This window comes from Sorex fumeus, unplaced genomic scaffold (genome assembly GCF_029834395.1).
Source record: "Sorex fumeus unplaced genomic scaffold, SorFum_2.1 ptg000048l, whole genome shotgun sequence".
Classification (NCBI taxonomy): Eukaryota; Metazoa; Chordata; class Mammalia; order Eulipotyphla; family Soricidae; genus Sorex; species Sorex fumeus.
Window position 1 is genome coordinate 2,246,025 of NW_026606105.1, and position 18,850 is coordinate 2,264,874.

At 44.3% G+C, this 18,850-nt stretch overlaps 1 protein-coding gene across 1 annotated transcript in view; it reads left to right on the top strand.

Annotated features, from left to right (window-relative positions):
• TPK1 (thiamin pyrophosphokinase 1) overlaps positions 1-18,850 on the top strand; it is a 428,537-nt gene that overhangs the window by 56,646 nt on the left and 353,041 nt on the right. Inside the window, exon 3 of the mRNA XM_056124023.1 lies at positions 15,180-15,251. Coding sequence (XP_055979998.1) covers positions 15,180-15,251 — 72 coding nt within the window. The remainder of the gene's footprint in view (positions 1-15,179; positions 15,252-18,850) is intronic.

Here is an 18,850-nt window from a genome sequence, read left to right on the forward strand (position 1 = left end):
TGTAGGTAATTTGTTGAAATTTGAATTTATTCTAAAGTGAAGTCAGCAGAAACAATTTGCTCTAATGAGGTTTTAATGGGGACCCTCTGGCTGCTCTGCAGAGAGGAGAGCATAAGGGGTAAGTGTGGAGGCGGGAGACTGCAGTATAAGATCTGGAGGTGAAGAATGTTCATGTAGAACTGGTTTATTAGTGATGAAGCTAGTGCCAGGAGAACAAACAGCAGAGAGCTCGTTTTGTTTGGGATGTCTGTTCCATGTTTAATGGAACTGTTGCCAGCAGTTAGACGTAGATGTGGAGTTGAGGGAGAGGGCTTCTGGCTGGAGATTTGAATACAGATGTCTCCACCGGAGGTGGTTGTTGAAGGAATTTGCAGGGATGGAGGCAAAGAAAACGCCCAGGCAGGAACACTTCAAACACCCCTACTGAGAAGCGGGGTGTATTCATTATTGATTCAGGGGCCTTCCTGTAGATGAAGGATGGAAAACCAGCAGAGGAGACTTAAGGAGTGACCAGTCAGAAAGGTTGAGAAACAACGAAGCACGGATGGCAAGCAGTTAAGGAAACAACTGCATTCCAGAAGGAAGGGTGCAGGAAAGTGATGTGCTGTGTCACCCTGCTGAGATGTGTTGGCCAGAGGAGATTTGAGAGCTCGCTATTGAATTTTGCAAGAGCAGTCACACAGGACTCGGACAAGCCTTATTTCCAATAGGCGATGGGACAAAAAGCTTGTGGAAGTGACTTTTGCTGCAGATGGAAACAGATGTAGTGATTGAAGGCACAGTGACCATCTGATTGATCCTAAAACCCAGGCTACTTAGAGGGGGTGTGCAACTGGCTGTCTCGAGTGATCAGTCAAGGATGGCGTGGCCCAGGAGAGATTCCTTCTGTCTACTCTTTGTCTCCTTTCTCTGAAGCAATTTGTTAGATGTGACTTACCAGCTCTTAGTTCATTGGTCCTTTGATTATTTTAATAGACTTTCGTGTGGCGTAGTTGTTCAGAGCTTTCTAATAGTTCTGCTTTGTCCACAAGCAATTTATTTTCTCCATGAATGAATTGGCTGAACAGTTTTGATTTCCCTGTGCACAGTTAAAAAATATCCTGCTCTTAAATATAGAAGTTTGTGCCATATGAAAATGGAATTTAGTGCCCTCGAGTTGAAAATGACTTAATTGAAATAGCATTAGGGAGGAGAGGATCCTAAGAATGGTCTTTGTTTCTCTGACAACATAAGCTGTTATGTATAATGAGTGACCTGTGTTTGGGTTAATGTGGATTTTATCTGAGTTCGAGAATATATATTTTTAAGCAGAGCTCATAAACCTTTGATAACTTGCTGATGCACTCAAGTGATTTTTTTTTTCTGTATCATTAATTGTGTTGTGGTTCAATTTTACATCTGTTTCAGTTTATTTGCCTAGAGAGCATACTCTCCGGCCTTTTTTCCATCTCATGCCATATCAGTGGATGAAAGCAGCGCATGCATGTTTATAAGAAAATCACAAGTCATCATGGTGTGCTGTATGTAACTTTTTCAAAAATAGCAGTGAGGGCTGGGGCTATAGTTCCACTCCAGAGCGCATGCGCTGCGCTGCGGCCGACCCAGGTTCAGTTCCTGGCTTCCCAGATACAAAGGGTGACGAGGAACGTGGTTTCGGAGAGCATTGAGACCCTGGAGGGCGTTCTTTCATCATCACCAGCTCCCTTCTGAAGCCACGGGGTATGGGTTACTCCCTTTTACGGAATGCTTTCAGAATCACCGTGGACTGGCCCCGCTGTGGAACATCAGGATCTCCAGGGAAGGAGATGGTCTTTGAGTGATGGGGTGCTCCCAAGTGGTGCTCGGGACACCCCAGAGCCCCATCAGTGGCTGCTCTAACCTGGCGGATGGCTCATTGCAAAGGGCACGGTGTTCTTGCAACACCCCTGAAAGATGCCCAAGAGCCTCCAGGGCTGGACTCAGGGACCATCAAGTGCTGGATACTATCCTCTGACTTTTATGCTTTGTTATTGTTGTTGTTGTTTTGTTTTGTTGTTGGCTCCCACCTTGCAATGCCCAGGGCTTATTCCTGATTCTTCACTCAGGGATCACTCTTGGTGGTGCTCTGGGAGACCATTTGTGGTCCTGTTGATGGAGGTTTTGTCCTGTGGCTTGCAAGGTTAGGGTCGTGCCTGATGGATTATTACTCTGGCCCCATTTTATTTTAACTTTATTTATATTTATTTGGGCTGGAGCGATAGCATAGCAGTAGGCGTTTGCCTTGGACACAGCCAGCCTGGCCGACCTGGGTTTGATTCCTCCACCCCTATCGGAGAGCCTGGCAAGCTACCGAGAGTATCTCGCCCGCACGGCAAAGTCTGGCAAGGTACCCGTGACGTATTCAATATGCCAAAACACAGTAACAATAAGACTCAAAAATGGAAATGTTACTGGGCCCGCTGGAGCAAATCGATGAACAATGGGAGGACAGTGTTTGTTTGTTATATTTATTTATGTTTTATCTTAAAAACTGATTCAGATACATAGTGAGGATGAGATCCACTGCTCTATGCATTTAAGGATCAGCTTATAAATTGTGATCATTGATGAAATATTAAATTCTTATCTTTCTAGAAGCTTCTTTCCTCCCTCCTGTCTCCCTCCCTACACTAGGCTCTTGTCTGAGGTAGTGAGATTGTATTTGAAGCTTGGTAAGAGGTCATCAGCAATGATTTTTAGAATGATCAGTTCTGGGCCTGCCTGCCTGCCTGCCTGCCTGCCTGCCTGCCTGCCTGCCTGCCTGCCTGCCTGCCTTCCTTCCTTCCTTCCTTCCTTCCTTCCTTCCTTCCTTCCTTCCTTCCTTCCTTCCTGCTTCCTACCTCTGTTCCTGCTTCCTACCTTCTTTCCTCCCTCCCTCCCTACCTCCCTCCCTCCCTCCCTCCCTCCCTCTCTCCTTCCTTCCTTCCCTCCCTCCCTCTCTTCCTCCCTCCCTCCCTCCCCCCTCCCTCCCTCCCTCCTTCCTTCCTTCCCTCCCTCCCTCCCTCCCTCCCTTCCTCCCTTCCTCCCTTCCTCCCTTCCCCCTTCCCTTCCTTTTTGCCCCCTGGTTTGGTGGCCACATTGGGTAGTAGTGCTCAACACTTACTTCTGGCTCTGTACTCAGAAATCAGTCCTGGTGGACTCTGATGACCACAAGTGGTGCCAGGCATTGTACCCCAGACGACTGACTGCATGCAAGGCAAATGCCTTACCTGCTGTACTATCTCTCTGTCCCGTTTTTCTTTTAAGTAAAAAAAAATGACAAACCTTTTTACTAGTGAGATACATGACTATATTTAAAAAAATACCATTGATTTAGAGATGTGAGTAGGTTTTACCTTTGTATATAATCTAAATCATTTTAGTTCTAAGTGATCTGAAATAAAAGAAAATCGGTTCTTTTGAGATTCGCTGTTCCATTGTCCTTGTTTCCCCTTCCTAATTAAAATAAAATCTTGATATAATTATAATTTTCCAAAGGTGGAATGGCATTATTTTTGCCTTCTAGTATGGATCTTTTCTTGACTTTATACTTTTGGAGTCTCTCTAATGTAGTTTTGTTTAATAAGAAATTCCTGAATGAATTTATTCTATAAAACATGATAGAAAAGTTTTCAGTTGTTTTGCATAGCCCCTGAGCTTAAAAAAATGAACACTTTAAAAAGGCTTAATTTATAGAAATATTGATAAGATGATAAATATTTTTTTTTCGTGGTCAGGAATCACTCTTGGTGAGCTCCAGGGACTAGATGAGGTGCTAGGGATTGAACCCTGGTCGGCTGCATGCGAGGCAAACACCCTATCCCTGGTCTGTTGCTCCAGTTCCCAAGATAATTTGTATGGACATCCATTCTGTCATGTTCCACTTTCCCTATTCACATTGTGACTCTGGGATGCTACATTTGTTACAATGCATGAGCTGCTATCAATTATTGTTAGTTTATTATGAGCTTCATAGTATGCTCAGATTGATTTGATTTTTGACCAGTCACCCTCTTTTGTCCCAGGAGCACATCTGACTCTGCATCTAATTGTCCTGTCACTTTCGGATCTTGTTGGCTGGCATGGGGTCTCAGAGTGCTTTCAGCAGTGGTGGCTTTGACAGGGAATGCTAATAAGGCAGATTGTACTCTGTGTCTCTGTTTGAACTCTGTTTTTCGCCTAATGAACTGCAACTGTGGTCTTGGGGAGGAAGGAGGTATGGAGGGAGGTTCCGTTGCCATCACATCATGTCAGGGTTTCATCCACCTGCACAGCTATGACTTGATCACGGGACTGACACAGGTTTGTGTCAGTCCCAAGTTTCTCTCCATGGGATTCTGTGTCCGTGGAAGGAGGTTGCCTTGCACAGCTCAGACCTAGGCATCCTGGGTTTGGATGGTGGATTGTCCATGTATTTTTTTTTTTTAATTCTTCTGCTTGAAAGATTTGTCTTTTCTCCCTGTTTCATTGTCATTTTATTATAGCAGTACTAACTCCAGGATATTTATTTCTGTATTTTGAATTTTAATCAAGTACCATGGTATGTATGGTTTAGGACTCACATTGTTTCACTTAAGTGCCATTGGGAGTTGGTTTCCAGTTCCTTTGATATACTTCCATCAGTGTGAATTTTTTTGATTTGGAGGAAGATTGGTTGGACACTTCTTTTTTGTTTTATTTTTTTGGGGGGGGGAGAGGCACACCTGGCAGTCCTCAGCTGTTCTGCCTTTTTCTGTGTTCAGGAGGGTCACTCCTGGTGGGGCTTGGGGGTTCCATATGGGGTACCAGGATCAAAGCTGTGTTGGCTGTATGGCTGTAAGCACCCTACCCTCCATATTACCACTCCAGCCTGGAATGTGTCTTTTCATGGTGATCTCATGAGGTGCTGTAGACTCAGAGTGTGTATTTCTTCTCTTGGACATGGAATCAGCTGTTTCTTTAAAGTAGTAGGGCTTCTTATTTTTATTTATCTTTTTGGTAAAGGCCCACCCAGGGTTGCTCAAGCCTCTTCCTGGCTCTGTGCTCTGGGATTCCCTCTGACAGCGCCTTGGATGGAGCCAGCACTCCAGCATGTAAAGCATGCACCTCTTCCATTGAACTATCCATTGCTCTGGCTCTGAGGTCGAGCTTTGAAAATTTATTAGCGAGATAACGACTCAACGCTGAGTGCAGTAGAATGCCCTTCCCATCTTCCTTAACATCTGAACTTGCTGTTATGAAGTAGCCCTTAACCTTCAGAGAACCTCTTCTTTTTTTTTTTTTTTAGCTCAAGGCTAATGATTAATTTTCAGTTTTTTTTCTTCCTATGCAGTGAACTTGGAACATTGAACATCACTCCGGATTTCCAAGTAACTGGGAGCGTTTGAGTTGTGATATAGCCAAGATCAGGGTTTTTCTGTTTTCTTTTATAATTGAGCTCCTTGGAGAAAGCATGTCCAGGATGTTTTGACTTGGCATTAGAAGGGTTGAAACCAGTGCATGTTTTTCTTTGTTTTTTTTTTTAAATGGACCACATTATACATTTTATAGATAAATAAGCTCTCTGACTCTCACACTTAAAATCCTTGCCATCTGTCCCTACATTTCTCCCTGAGATTGCCTTAAGAAACTTGATTTAAGCATATGTAGTCTGCATAGCATAATGAAGAAGTTCTTCATAGTCTTTTTTTCTTTAATGTTTTTCATAACCTAGGAACAACTCTACTTGTAACTGTTTGAAGAATACTTTCAAATAAGACTATTAATTTCCTTACTTCCATGATTTCAACTCTCTCACTTAGCTAAATGGTTGGATATTTAGAGACAGAGACAGTGCCTCATAATTTCATCCCTGAATGTGATGTGGAGATCTGTGTTGAGGAACAGTAGGTGGTTTAGGATGTATTGTTCTTTTTCTGTCCCCTCTGCTGATTTTAATCATGAAGGCTCTAAGTATTAAAATAACGCCAGATTGTCTTCATGTATTCCCAGCTGTGGGGGAGAATAGAGAGAAGGGATAGATATTGAGCCTTATTATTGCTTAAACACCTTTATATATAGAAACAGCTTACTGTAAAAGTTAAGTGGAGAACTAATTGATATAGTTAATTCTTTATTATCTGTATAGTATCATTATTATTGTATTATTAATTCAGTTTTGGTGCCAAACCAGCAGTGCTCAGCCCTACTCACTCCTGGAGGGGCTCAGGAGACCGCATGCAGTGCTGGGGATCAAACTAGGATTGGCCAAAAATATACTGTATAATATTTTATAATTATGTGGCTGGAGCGATCGCACAGCGGGTAGGGCGTTTGCTCTGCGTGCAGCCAGCCCGGCTGAGCCGGGTTTGATTCCTCCGCCCCTCGGAGAGCCCGGCAAGCTACTCAGAGTATTTCGCCCGCACCAAAGCCTGGCAAGCTACCCATGACGTATTCGAGATGCCAAACACAGTAACAACAAATCTCACAATGGAGATGTTACTGGGCCTGCTCGAGCAAATTGATGAACAATGGGAGGACAGCGACAGTGAGTTTGCCAAGGGCAAGCAGGAGGGGACTTGACACAGCGATGCAGGAAACGGTGGGTGGAACATTGCCTGAGATGATTTTTAACACTGAAAATCAGAGTCCAGATGGAAGCTGGAAAGCCAATAGAGAAATAATTCCTTTTAAAAAATAGACAGAATAATGAACTTCAGGTGAGTTCTTCCCAGGCAGCTGCCAAATGCCCCCGAGACTGCAAGCCAAGCAACTGTCTTACAAACCACTCTGAAATGAAGCAAAGACTCACTTCAGAATGAAAATTCAAAGCAGGAGCACTAGTACAGCAGGGAGGGCGTTTGCCTTCAAGCGGCTGACCCGAGTTCAGTCCCTGACTTCCCATATGGTCCTCTGTGCATCACCGGGAGTAACCCCTGAGCATCGCTGGGTGTGACCCAAAAAGCCGAAAAAAAAAAAAGAAAAGAAAAAAAAGAAAATTGAAAGCAGATCATGTTGGAGCACAAGAGTTTGTTCCTCCTCAAAATTATCAAGTACTTTGCACCAACTGCACAAACATGGATATAAAATGGGAGGTGGGGAGTTAGAATTCTAATAAAATTAGAATTGCTCAAGGGTCACTCCTGCCTCTCTGGTGCGTGGGGGTCACTCTTGGTGATGCTGAGAGGGACAATGTGGTACCTGCTGGGGTCGAACTTGGGCCTCCTGCTTGCCAAGCACTGCCCGCAACCTGTTGAATGATTTCTCCGACTCAAAGAAAAAATTTAAGCTACAGAAAATGACTTCCAACAGGATAATTAGAGTGGGAGACGCAACTCATTCTCCTTTAAAGAACAAAATGTCAACCCAGGACAATGTGGCTCAGAGGCTAAGGATCCTAGAGCAGGGGGTCCTCCAAGCATCTCTAGGGACAGTCCTAGAGGGCCCCGAGCACCATGGGAGGCCCCTGGAGTCCCTGACACTCCCATGCTTGAGCAGTGGCGCCTCCACAGGCTCTTTGGTTGGTCTGGGTTAGTTTGGGGGCCACACCCAGCCACGCTCATGGTTTACTCAGGGACCAAGGATCACTCCTGAGGGGGCTTGGAGGACCACTGGTGAGGACTGAAGCTGTTGGAGTCTGGAGTAAACCACCCTTCAAGGACAGAGAACAGAGCCGATAATGCAAATCACACAGCGAGGTTTATTGTTTCAGCTAGCTGGGGTCCAAGCATCCACCCAGCGCAGGGGGTTTCAACAAGGACCCTGAGCACAAGGTTCAGCAAGATCTTATACTTTCATTTTGGCAAGTTAGCATTACTCAGCAGATTTCTGTTACCTACAGAGTACAAGGCTGGAGCGATAACACAGCAGTAGGGCATTTGCCTTGCACACGGCCGGCCAGGCTGACCTGGGTTCGATTCTTTCGCCCCTCTTGGTGAGCCCGGCAAGCTACCGAGAGTATCTCCCCTGCATGGCAAAGCCTGGCAAGCTTCCCGTGACGTATTCAATATACCAAACACAGTAACAAGTCTCAAAATGGAGATATTACTGGGCCCGCTGGAGCAAATTGATGAACAACGGGAGGACAGTGACAGATTTATATATATCATATATATATAATTTATAAGTCTGTTACACGGTAAATGTTCAGTAATGTCCAAATAGCATATAACTAATGTATATAAATATATATAAATTTTTTTTTGAGGGAGTGGTTTCTGAGTCATTCTCATGGGACGTTCTGAGCCACTTCCAGTGATACTTGGCAAAGCAGACCCAAGTCAATGAGGTGATGAGTTATTGCTTGTACAAGTGTTGCTAGGATCCCCCCAGAAATGGTCAGAGGGTCCCACAGTGTGGGGATTTAAGGTGGTCCTTGTGTCTTGGAGCTGTCTGCCTGGCTCTTTGTGAATCGCCTCTCTGCCAGGAGATGAATGAGTTTCAGCTTGCCTGACTGCATTGTGACACTTGGCTCCTCATTTTTTTTTCCTTTATGGGTCACACTCGGTGATGCAGAGGGGTTCACTCCTGGCTCTGCACTCAGGAGTTATTCCTGGCAGTGCTCAGGGGACCATATGGGATGCTGAGAATCGAACCTGGGTCGGCCGCATGCAAGGCAAATGCCCTACCCTCTGTGCTATCACTCCAGCCCCGACTCTTCTTTTTTATTTATTTATTTATTTATTTATTTATTTATTTTAATTTTTATTAGTGAGACACCATGAGGTACAGTTGTAGACTTACAAATTTTGTGCCTGGGTTTCAATTATACAATGATCAAATACCCATCCCTCCACCAGTGCCCATCTCCCACCACCAAGGATCCCAGTATCCCTCCCACCCCCCATCCCCCGCATCCCATCCTGCCTCTGTGGCAGGGCATTCCCTTTTGTTCTCTCTCTTATTGGGTGTTGTAGTTTGCAAAAGAGGCAATGGGTGACAATCATGTTTGGTCTATAGTCTATTTTCAGCATGCTTCTCCCATCCTGGGAGGATCCTCCCAACACCCTTTATTTGGTGCTCCCTTCTCGGTCTGAGCTCCCTTTTTCCCTAGCATGTGTGGCTGGCCTCCAAGCCATGGAGCAAAATTCCTGGTACTAATCTCGGCCATTCTTGAAAGAAAGGGATAGACATAGAAAGATTGCATTCATTTCGGGAACATAAAATAACAAAATAGGAGACTAACACCGACTCTTCATTTTAAAAGACATTTCCAACTGCTGTCTACTTCCTCTTTCCCTTCCTCCAGCCTGCCCCATGATTCTCACCTTAATGAAAGTTGGGTTTCTTCCTGTGGAATACAGAGGCCCCCAGTAGTGTGGACTTTAAAATAAAAGGGGTCTGGGGTTGGTCGTGTTTCACCTGGACCGTAATGTGCTCCTGCCAGTCAGAAACTTGCAAATAAAGCGGAGAAGAGTCAAACAGAACTGCCTTTCCCCCAAGGAGACTGATACTAATTAGAAGAAAAGCATCTCAAAACTTGTCTGTCTCTGCCCGTCGCTCCCTCCAACACTGCCCAGGAGGGCCCCCTCAATTCCCTTGGCTTTTTGACACCTTTTCTTGCCAACTTTTTTTTTTAAATCTTGTCCACTTTTATAATTAAAATTCAGTAGTTTAGTCTTTTCATTCTCTCATTTTAAACTCTAGCTATTTGCGAATCACATAAAATAACAAGGTCTCAGAGACAGGAAAGTGGTAATACAAAAAACCCTCTAGTAAGCACGAGCAATGAAAGCAAATAAACATATTTAAGTAAAAATAGTGAGGACATAAAATTGAATTTCCTGCCAATTCTTTTTTTTTTGTTTTTGTTTTTTGGATTTTTGGAGTCAGTATTTATTATTTGGAGTCAGTATTTATTATCTATGAATTTTTTTTGAATTTTTAAATTTTTTTTTTTACAGTTGTAGATTTACAATTTTTTGTACTTGGGTTTCAATTATACAATGATCAGATACCCATCCCTCCACCAGTGCCCGTTTTTCACCACCATGGATAATATCCCTCCCACCCCCATCCCCCCATCCCCCCCTGCCTCTGTGGCAGGGCAATCCCCTGTGTTCTCTCTCTCCGTTTGGGTGTTGTGGTCTGCAAAAGATCCTGCCAATTCTTAAGTCTTCTACCACCCCCCTTTCCCCCTTTATTTGTTCATAACTATTCTTGCCCCTTAAACCCAGTGGGACAGTTCTTAAGATTATACACAGGTCTGATGTCATATACCCGTTGGCTAGTCCCATATCCTAGTTACTGTGTTTAGTGCTGAAGTGGACACTGTTGTGCGTAGGCCCTTTTGGTATGCTGGGTGAAGGTACCAAGGGGTGGAAGTGCTGAGTCTTTACAGCTCGAGTCTTCCTTTTCTGAGAACTAGCCATCCTGCTTTCCAAAGGAGAAGAACCAGACAACACTCCCACCAGCAGTGGATGAGAGTTTTTTTCTTTTTCTTTCACCAAATTCCAACCAACACAGGTTGTTTCCAGGTGTGTTATTTCCCCTGTCTGTGTTACTATGACTGGTGTGAGATGATATCTCATTGTTACCTGATTTTCCTGATATTAAATGATGATGAACAGTTTTTCATGTCTAATGGTCATCATCTCTTTAGAGAATTGTCTGTTCATTTCTTCTTTCCATTTCTTAGATAGAATTTTTGAAAACATTTCACGGTAATTTTTCGGACTATTTTATATAGCTTGAATATCTGATGTGTTGGTTACAGGTATTTTCTCCCATTCAGTTGGGTGTATTTTAGTTTTGGCTTGGTTTTTCTTTTTTTTTTTTTGGCAAATGAAGGTATGGCATATATGCCTCACCTTCATTATATGTGGGACATACAGATATATCTATATCTATCTTCATTATCTTATCAGGGCTGGAGCGATAGCACAGCGGGTAGGGCGTTCGCCTTACAAGCGGCCAACATGGTCGACCCGAGTTCTATTCCTCTGCCCCTCTCGGAGAGCCCGGCAAGCTACCGAGAGTATTCGATATGCCAGAAACAGTAACAACAAAGTCTCCAATGGAGATGTTACTGGGTCCGCTCGAGCAAATCGACGATCAACGGGAGGGCCTTTTTTTATCTTCATTATACATATACATATGTATTATACATATAATGAAATCATGCAGTTTGTGGCATCGTGGGTAGAACTAGAGGATAATTGTATTAAGTGAAGTAAGTCAGATGAAGAAGGACACAATTGGGTGATCTAAGTTATGGTGCGTATAATAATAGGACCAGGGAACTCAAGGCAGTGAGATGGAGGGAGGGATACCTATATTCCCCTTGACTGTAGATGACAGAAATGGGAAGGGCAGAGAAGGAAAAAAATGGAAGAGGAAGTAAGAAGAGGTGTGTGGGAGGTAACGGATGAGGGTGAGGGTCTCGGACCATCAGTGGTGTAGCCGTGAACTGTATGTATGAGTCTCATCCCCAGAGCTAGTGACACTGTAAGCAGAAGATCCAAATGACAACCAGCAGATGAAAAAAAACTGCCTGTCCAGGAAGCCAGTTGGGTTGTGGGAGGGAGTGATGGGACTTTGATGGAGGGAAGTTGACACATTGATAGAGGGTCGTGGATCTGTGCTGGAACATTGCCTGCTTGAAAACTCAAGTGTTTGTCCATCAGAGTGCTTTCATTCATTCATTCATTCATTCATCATCCTGTTATTCATCGATTGCCTTGAGCAGGCCCCAGTAACGTCTCTTTCATCCTAGCCCTGAGATTATATTCAAGGCTCTTTAGGAGAATGAGACCCATCATTGTTACTGGTATTTGGCATATTTGGTACACCACGGGGAGTTTGCCAGACTCTGCCGTGTGGGCAGGCTACATTCAGTAACCTGCCAGTTTGTCCAAAGTAGGAATGAGATAATAAGACATCATAAAAAGATGCATTCGCGACCGCGCGGTTCCAGGAGCTGGATTTTATAGTCTCTGAGTCTTGGCGGTTGATGGGATTACACGGCGCCAGGGGTCCAGGTGGTGGGTGTGACCCCCGCCTACTGGAATTTGGAGGATCTGGGTGGAGGATGCTCGGCCCCAATCTGAGTAGGCTTGGAGATCTTGGCCCCAGAACCCGCGTGGCTTTGTCCCTCTGCCAGTACCTTCATGTGTGTGGAGAGTGGTCTCAGCATGGTGGTGGCTGGTCCTGGAGGTCTTCGGCTGCCAGAGCCCTGGTCGGGGTGGGGAGGAAAGCTCAACCCGCTCCCCTCCAAGGGACCCCGGCGAGGAACAGCCAGGCGCAGGGGCAGGAGACTGCACTGGTCTCGTCCGGGAGCTGGATTTTATAGTCTCTGAGTCTTGGCCGCTGATGGGATTACACGGCGCCAGGGGGCCAGGTGGTGGGTGTGACCCCCGCCTACTGGAATTTGGAGGATCTGGGTGGAGGATGCTCGACCTCAATCCGAGTAGGCTTGGAGATCTTGGCCCCGGAACCCGCGTGGATTTGTCCCTCTGCCAGTACCTTCATGTGTGCGGAGAGTGGTCTCAGCATGGTGGTGGCTGGTCCTGGAGGTCTTCAGCTGCCGGAGCCCTGGTTGGGGTGGGGAGGAAAGCTCAACCCGCTCCCCTCCAAGGGGCCCCGGGAAGGAACACCCAGGCGCGGGGGCAGAAGACTGCACTGTTCTCGTCCGGGATCTGGATTTTATAGTCTCTGAGTCTTGGCCGCTGATGGGATTACACGGCGCCAGGGGGCCAGGTGGTGGGTGTGACCCCCGCCTACTGGAATTTGGAGGATCTGGGTGGAGGATGCTCGACTCCAATCCGAGTAGGCTTGGAGATCTCGGCCCCAGAACCCGCGTGGCTTTGTCCCTCTGCCAGTACCTTCATGTGTGTGGAGAGTGGTCTCAGCATGGTGGTGGCTTTACTGAAAATAAATTGTGAAGTCTCAGTGCCAGTAATTAGTTTGCTATGTAGTTCTTTGACATTCCCCTACGTTCCACGAAAGTTTCCCACTTCCCCTTTTCTTTTACTTTCTTAAATCAACCCTATCCCTCTCCCCTTAACAAGGGGAATTAGCTTGACCAAGGGGGAACCTCCTCTCTGAGCCAGGGGGATTAGCTGGGTGGGGTGTGTGGACCTGCTTTTCTCAGTAGTAGCAGAGCAAAAGGACTTTGTGTTCTGTGACCACCTGTTAAGTGAGTAGTTGGAATGAATTCCTTCTGCATCTTGTATATTGAACAAGTTCCTCCCCCGCTCCATCCCCCTCTCCCCCCCCACACTTTTCACAGATCAAGCCTCCTTTAAGACGTCCCAGCTTTACTCTCTTTTGCTAATTCCTTGGCCTCTTGAACTCTCTGGAGGCGCCCTCTGTGAATTTTCCAATTTTCTTTGATTTTCGCCCCTTCCTGGGCCTCTTCTGGCCATTGAATGAATCTCCCTGACATCTCTCTGGCATGCTGCGGTATTGACAGCATGTTCTTCTAGGCATCCTCACGCTTCCTTTCCCTTCCTGCCTTTTCTTTTTAAGTTTTCTTCGTCGCCTCGCTTCCCCTCTAGAATGGGGAGCAAGATGCTCTGTTCTGTGATGAACTTTTCTAAGGACAATTCAGAAATGGGCAGACCTTGCTTTTCCTATTCATTCCTGCCCTGCAACTCTCTGAGCTTTGCAGCCTCCAGCCCGACGACATCTTAAACTGTGCATGTCCAGAATCTGTGATGACATGGTGCCTGAGTTCACACTGTCCGGGCAGCTCTCCCTGCCTGCTTTGCCTTCCGGACCAAGAACTGCAGCTGCTTCTGTGTGATTTTCTGTAGCTGGAATGCCCTTTCTAGAAAGATCTTCTCCAACTCCTTTTTTATTTGACTTCCAATATCCGCATTTCGGCCTGGAGCGATAACATAGCGGTAGGGTGTTTGCCTTGCGCACAGCCAGCCTGGCTGAGCCGGCTTCGATTCCTCTGCCCCTCTCAGAGAGCCTGGCAAGCTACCGAGAGTATCTTGCCCCCAACGCAAGGCCTTGCAAGCTACCCGTGATGTATTCAATATGCCAAACCCAGTAACAACAAGTCTCACAATGGAGACGTTACTGGGCCCACTGGAGCAAATCGATGAACAACGGGAGGACAGTGACAGTGATCCGCGTTTCACAGCAATTTCTAGGAGTCTACCTAAGCTTCAAACTCCTGCCACACCCCTTACTTTGAGCTCTGAAATGGGGTTGCTTGTGGGGTACACCCTCTTTTTGTACTCAGGTATTACTCTTGGTGGTACTGGGGGACCGGATGGGATGTCGGGGATCAAACTGGGTTACCTGTGTGCAAGGCAAATGCCCTACCCACTGTACTATAGCTCCGCCCCCTCTTTTTGATCAATTTCTGATCTCAAAGATGCTTTGCAGCCTCTTTCCTTGGTGTAGGTCCAATGCATATATAATAATATTTGCAGTAAATGACAGATCTTCTTTTCATTTCCTTATCTTGCTCTATTTCTAGCACCAAGATTGCCTTAAAAAAGAAAAGCAATTAATTTTTCTTATCACTTTTTTTTTGGGTAAATAAACGGCAGTGCTTAACGACAGGTTTTCAGCCATCTGCCAGTGTGTTGCTTTGTGTGGTTTAAAACGTCTCAGTCTCATCGTGGGAGAAATCATTGTTGGAGAAATAATTTTTCCCCAGGTTTCTTAGACTTTCGAGAGTCCTCTCCCAGCCTGGAATATGAGTCACAAAGGGCTGGTGGGCTTTTGTGTGAGCACCCGGGTGCATTGGGAGTTGGAGAGAGCAGAAGGCATGGAGGGAGAGAAACTGTGAAAGAGAAAATAGGAAGAAAAGAGGAGAATCAGCGTGAAAATGCTCACCCTCTGGGAATCTAATATCAGGATGGCATCAGACCAGCGGGGTTGGAGGGTTGCTAGGTGAAACTGATGGGTATTTCATAGGGCTGAGAATTCATATTAAGACTATTTCTGTTTGCCATACTGATTAAAGCTTATTATACGAAGCTACAGAAAGAAGCTCATTTGTCCTTACGGCGCCTTCTTTTTATAACAAATTCCTATCAAGAGAGAAATGTGATCAATGTATTGAATTAAGGAGACCACTTAATCTGTGGTGCCTTTTAAACTAAAGACCGAGGAAATCAGCACTGATGGAGCTGTCGCTCTGCATAGGTTGGGTAACTGCATAGCCCTGGACTCCCAGTTTCTCATTTGAGATGCAAACAAACTAGGATGCAAACAAAAGATTCAGTTCATGTATTTATGGTATTTCATTTTTTTTCCCCCTTCAGGGACTTTGAAGTACTGCCTTGTGGTTCTGAACCAGCCTTTGAACACATGTTTCCGTCATCTTTGGAAGAAAGGTAGCCTTAATTAGTGTTTATGTTTCTTGGCTTTCTCACTCCATTTGGGACTAACGTGACAATAAAATATCCCAGATAATAACTGTTGTATAAGAAGAATTCACAATATGGTGATTAGCTTTTGAATTGTCAGAAGACTCCTTTACTGTTTCTTGGTTAACCTGTGCATATATATAAATTATATACAATACAGATTATATATCAATTTAATAAAAGTAATAAAATCAATAAATCTAATTAAATATAATATATAGATTATACATGTGTTTATATAATTATATATTATGTAGAATATATAAATTACATACATAAAATTAAATATATATAAGTTATTTATATATATAATTTCTACAGCATGGGCCTCCCTCCCCCAAGGATAGAATTATAGTATAAAATTACAGTGTATCAGAACTTCTAGGTGACTATTAATCCCAATAACTCAACAAGTGCTTATTCAAGCATAGATATTTTTTGGCAGTGATGACAGAAAAACATCCACTTAAGGCTTACTTCTCCCATCTTCCAGTAATAAGATAGCTACAGGATGACATATTTCAAAAATTAAAAAAGAAAACATATTACTGGTTTACTAAAATCTCCAGAGATGCTAAAAGTTGTTATAAAAGGATCATTTCATAGAATTGGTATTTCTGCGAAGTTTATTTAAAGAGATGTCGCATTAACTATTCACAGTATTCTTTGAGTTTTGTAAGCTTCAATCTGGGCTTTGAAATATTATTGAATGCAGTTTGCTAATTTTGAACTTTAGCAGAATTGTGAGATTTGTTTTTCCAAAGGAGTGTTTTTTTAAAATTTTTATTTATTTAAATTTTTTGCTTTTTGGGTCATACCCGGTGATGCACAGGGGTTACTTCGGTTACTTCTGGCTTGCATTCAGGAATTACTCCTGGCGGTGCTTGGGGGACCATGTGGGATGCTGGGAATCGGACCCGGGTCGGCCGAGTGTGTGGCAAGCGCCTTACCCACTGTACTATCACTCCAGCCTCCCCAAAGGTGTGTTTTTTATGTTTAATTAGCTGCAGAAGTTGTAGGCCAAAGAGATTAGCAGAGCTTGATTCTTTAAGAAGTGTTTTTAGCTCTTACTGTCTCAGGCACCCACTTGCCTTCTCCACATTAAGTTTTGTGGTTGACAATGCAAGTGTCTCGCCTTCAGTTCAACTCTTCAGATTGTGATATTGGAGGAGAAAAGCCTCTACGGATGCTTACGTAGAAAAGAGTAGTTCTAGTTGAGTTTAGTTATAGGACACTCGCGGTTCTTTCTAAATTTTTTTTTAATTGAATCATAGTTACAGAGTTGTTGATAATTGGATTTCAGCCTTATCATGTTCCGACACCTCTAACTTCACTAAATGTCCATTTCACCACCAGTGTTCCCAGTCTCCTGCCCAACCCCCAAGCCCTACCACCTCTGTGGCAGGAACTTTTTTTCTCTCTTTCTCTCCCTCTCCTCCTCTCTTTTTACCACTCTCCCTCCCTCCCTCCCTCCCTCCCTCCCTCCCTCCCTCCCTCCCTCCCTCTTTCTCTCTCTCCACCCCCTCCCTCTCCCTCCTCTCTCTTTCTCTCACCCCCTCCACCCCCATCTCTCTCTCTCTTTTTGGGCATTTTGACTTTGGTTCACGATACAGATTATCACATCTATCCCTTCACCTACTTTCAACACTCAGTTCTTGTCTATTATTGTATACTGGTCCCTTCCTGATCCTAACTGCCCTCTCTGCCCACAGCACAGTTGTAGGACCTTCCAACCACGGACCATTCCTCCTGGTTCCTGTTTTCCCTGGTCTTAGATATTAGTCTCATGCTATTTTTTTTTTCATGTCCCACAAATGAGTGCAATCATTCTATATCTGTCCCTCTCTTTCTGACTCATTTCACTCAGCATGATACTCTCCATGTCCATCCATTTATAAGAAAATTTCCTGGCTTCATTTTTCCTAACAGCTGCGTAGTACTCTGCTGTGTGGATATACCGTAGTTTCTTTATCCAGTTGTCTGTGCTAAGGCACTCAGGTTGTTTCCAGATTCTGACTGTTGTGCATAGGGCTGCGATTAACATAAAAATACAGATGCACATGGCATTTTGCTGTGTGTTTTTGGGCCCCCAGGGTATATTCCAAGAAGTGGTATGGTATTGCTGGGTCAAATGGGAGCTCTGGTTTTTTGAGGAAGTCCATATCATTTTCCAAAAAGACTGGACCAGTTGGCCTTCCCACCAACAATGAAGGAGAGTTACTTTTTCCCCACATCCATGCCAGCACTGGTTGATTTTGTTCTTTTGGATGTGTGCCAGTCTTTGTGGTGTGCAAATCTATTGTTTCTAGGAGCCTTTTAGTAGAGAGAGCTTGATTTTATCCTTTTCTATCTGGATGCACTTAATATCTTTTTCTTCCCTAACTCTGGCCTGGTTTGGGCTCCTTTAGTTGGTCAATTTGTAAGATCTTAAGCTGTGAAAGTCAAACTTTATTTTGACCCTTTCTTCTTTCCTGACGAACACTTGCAAAAGCTTTTCCTCTTAACCCTTCTTTGTTGTCTGCCACAAGTTCTGGTAGCCAGTGTCTTCCTTTCTCATTGGTTTCCTAGAATCTTTTTATTTCTTCTTTGATTTCCTCTCTAACTCAGTGGTTGGGCTTGAGCTATCGCACAGCGGGTAGGGCGTTTGCCTTGCACGCAGCCGACCCGGGTTTGATTCCTTGGAGAGCCTGGCAAGCTACCGAGAGTATCCCGCCTGCATAGCAGAGCTTCGCAAGCTCCCTGTGGAGTTTTTGATTTGCCAAAAACAGTAACAACAAGTCTTACAGTGGAGACGTTACTGGTGTCCGCTAGAACAAATCGATGAACAACGGGAGGACAGTGCTACGGTGCAACTCACTGCTTGGTCATTATTGAGCTGTTTAATTTCCAGGTGTTTGATTTGCTTTTCTGATTCTGTGTCTGATTAACTTCAATTTTCAGTGCAACATGGTCTGAAAAGATAGTTGGTACAATTTCTATCTTCTTGATTTTATAGAGGTATGTTTTGTGACCCAGCATGTGGTCTATCTTGTAGAATGTTCCATGTGCACAGGAAAAGAATGTGCATATTCAGCTTTTGGGGAATGAAAAGTCCTGTGTATGGATACTAGCACTCTCTCTTCCATTTCTTCCTTCCAAGAAAGTATTTCCTTGCTATGTTTTAGTCTTGTAGATCTATCAAGAGGTGACAAGTTGGGGTTGAAATTTCAGCTACTAGATGTGTTGCTACCAATGTCCTCTTTGAAGTCTGTTAACAGTTGTTTTAAGCATTTCGCTAGGCCCTCATTGGGTACATATGTGTTTAAGAGTGTAATTTCATCCTGATTTGCATTTCCCTGGATTATTAAGAAATGGACTTCAATGTCTTTTCAGCCTGAAATTTATGTCATTGGATATTACTATGGCCTTTCCTGTCTCTTTGATGTAGTTATTTGCTTGAAGAATTGTTTTCCAAACTTTCTTTTTGAGTCTGTGTTGCTCTGTCTGTTCATAAGTGTTTCTTATATGCAGCAGAATGTTGGATTCAGGTTTTTAATCTATTTTGCCACTTGGTGTCTCACAATTGG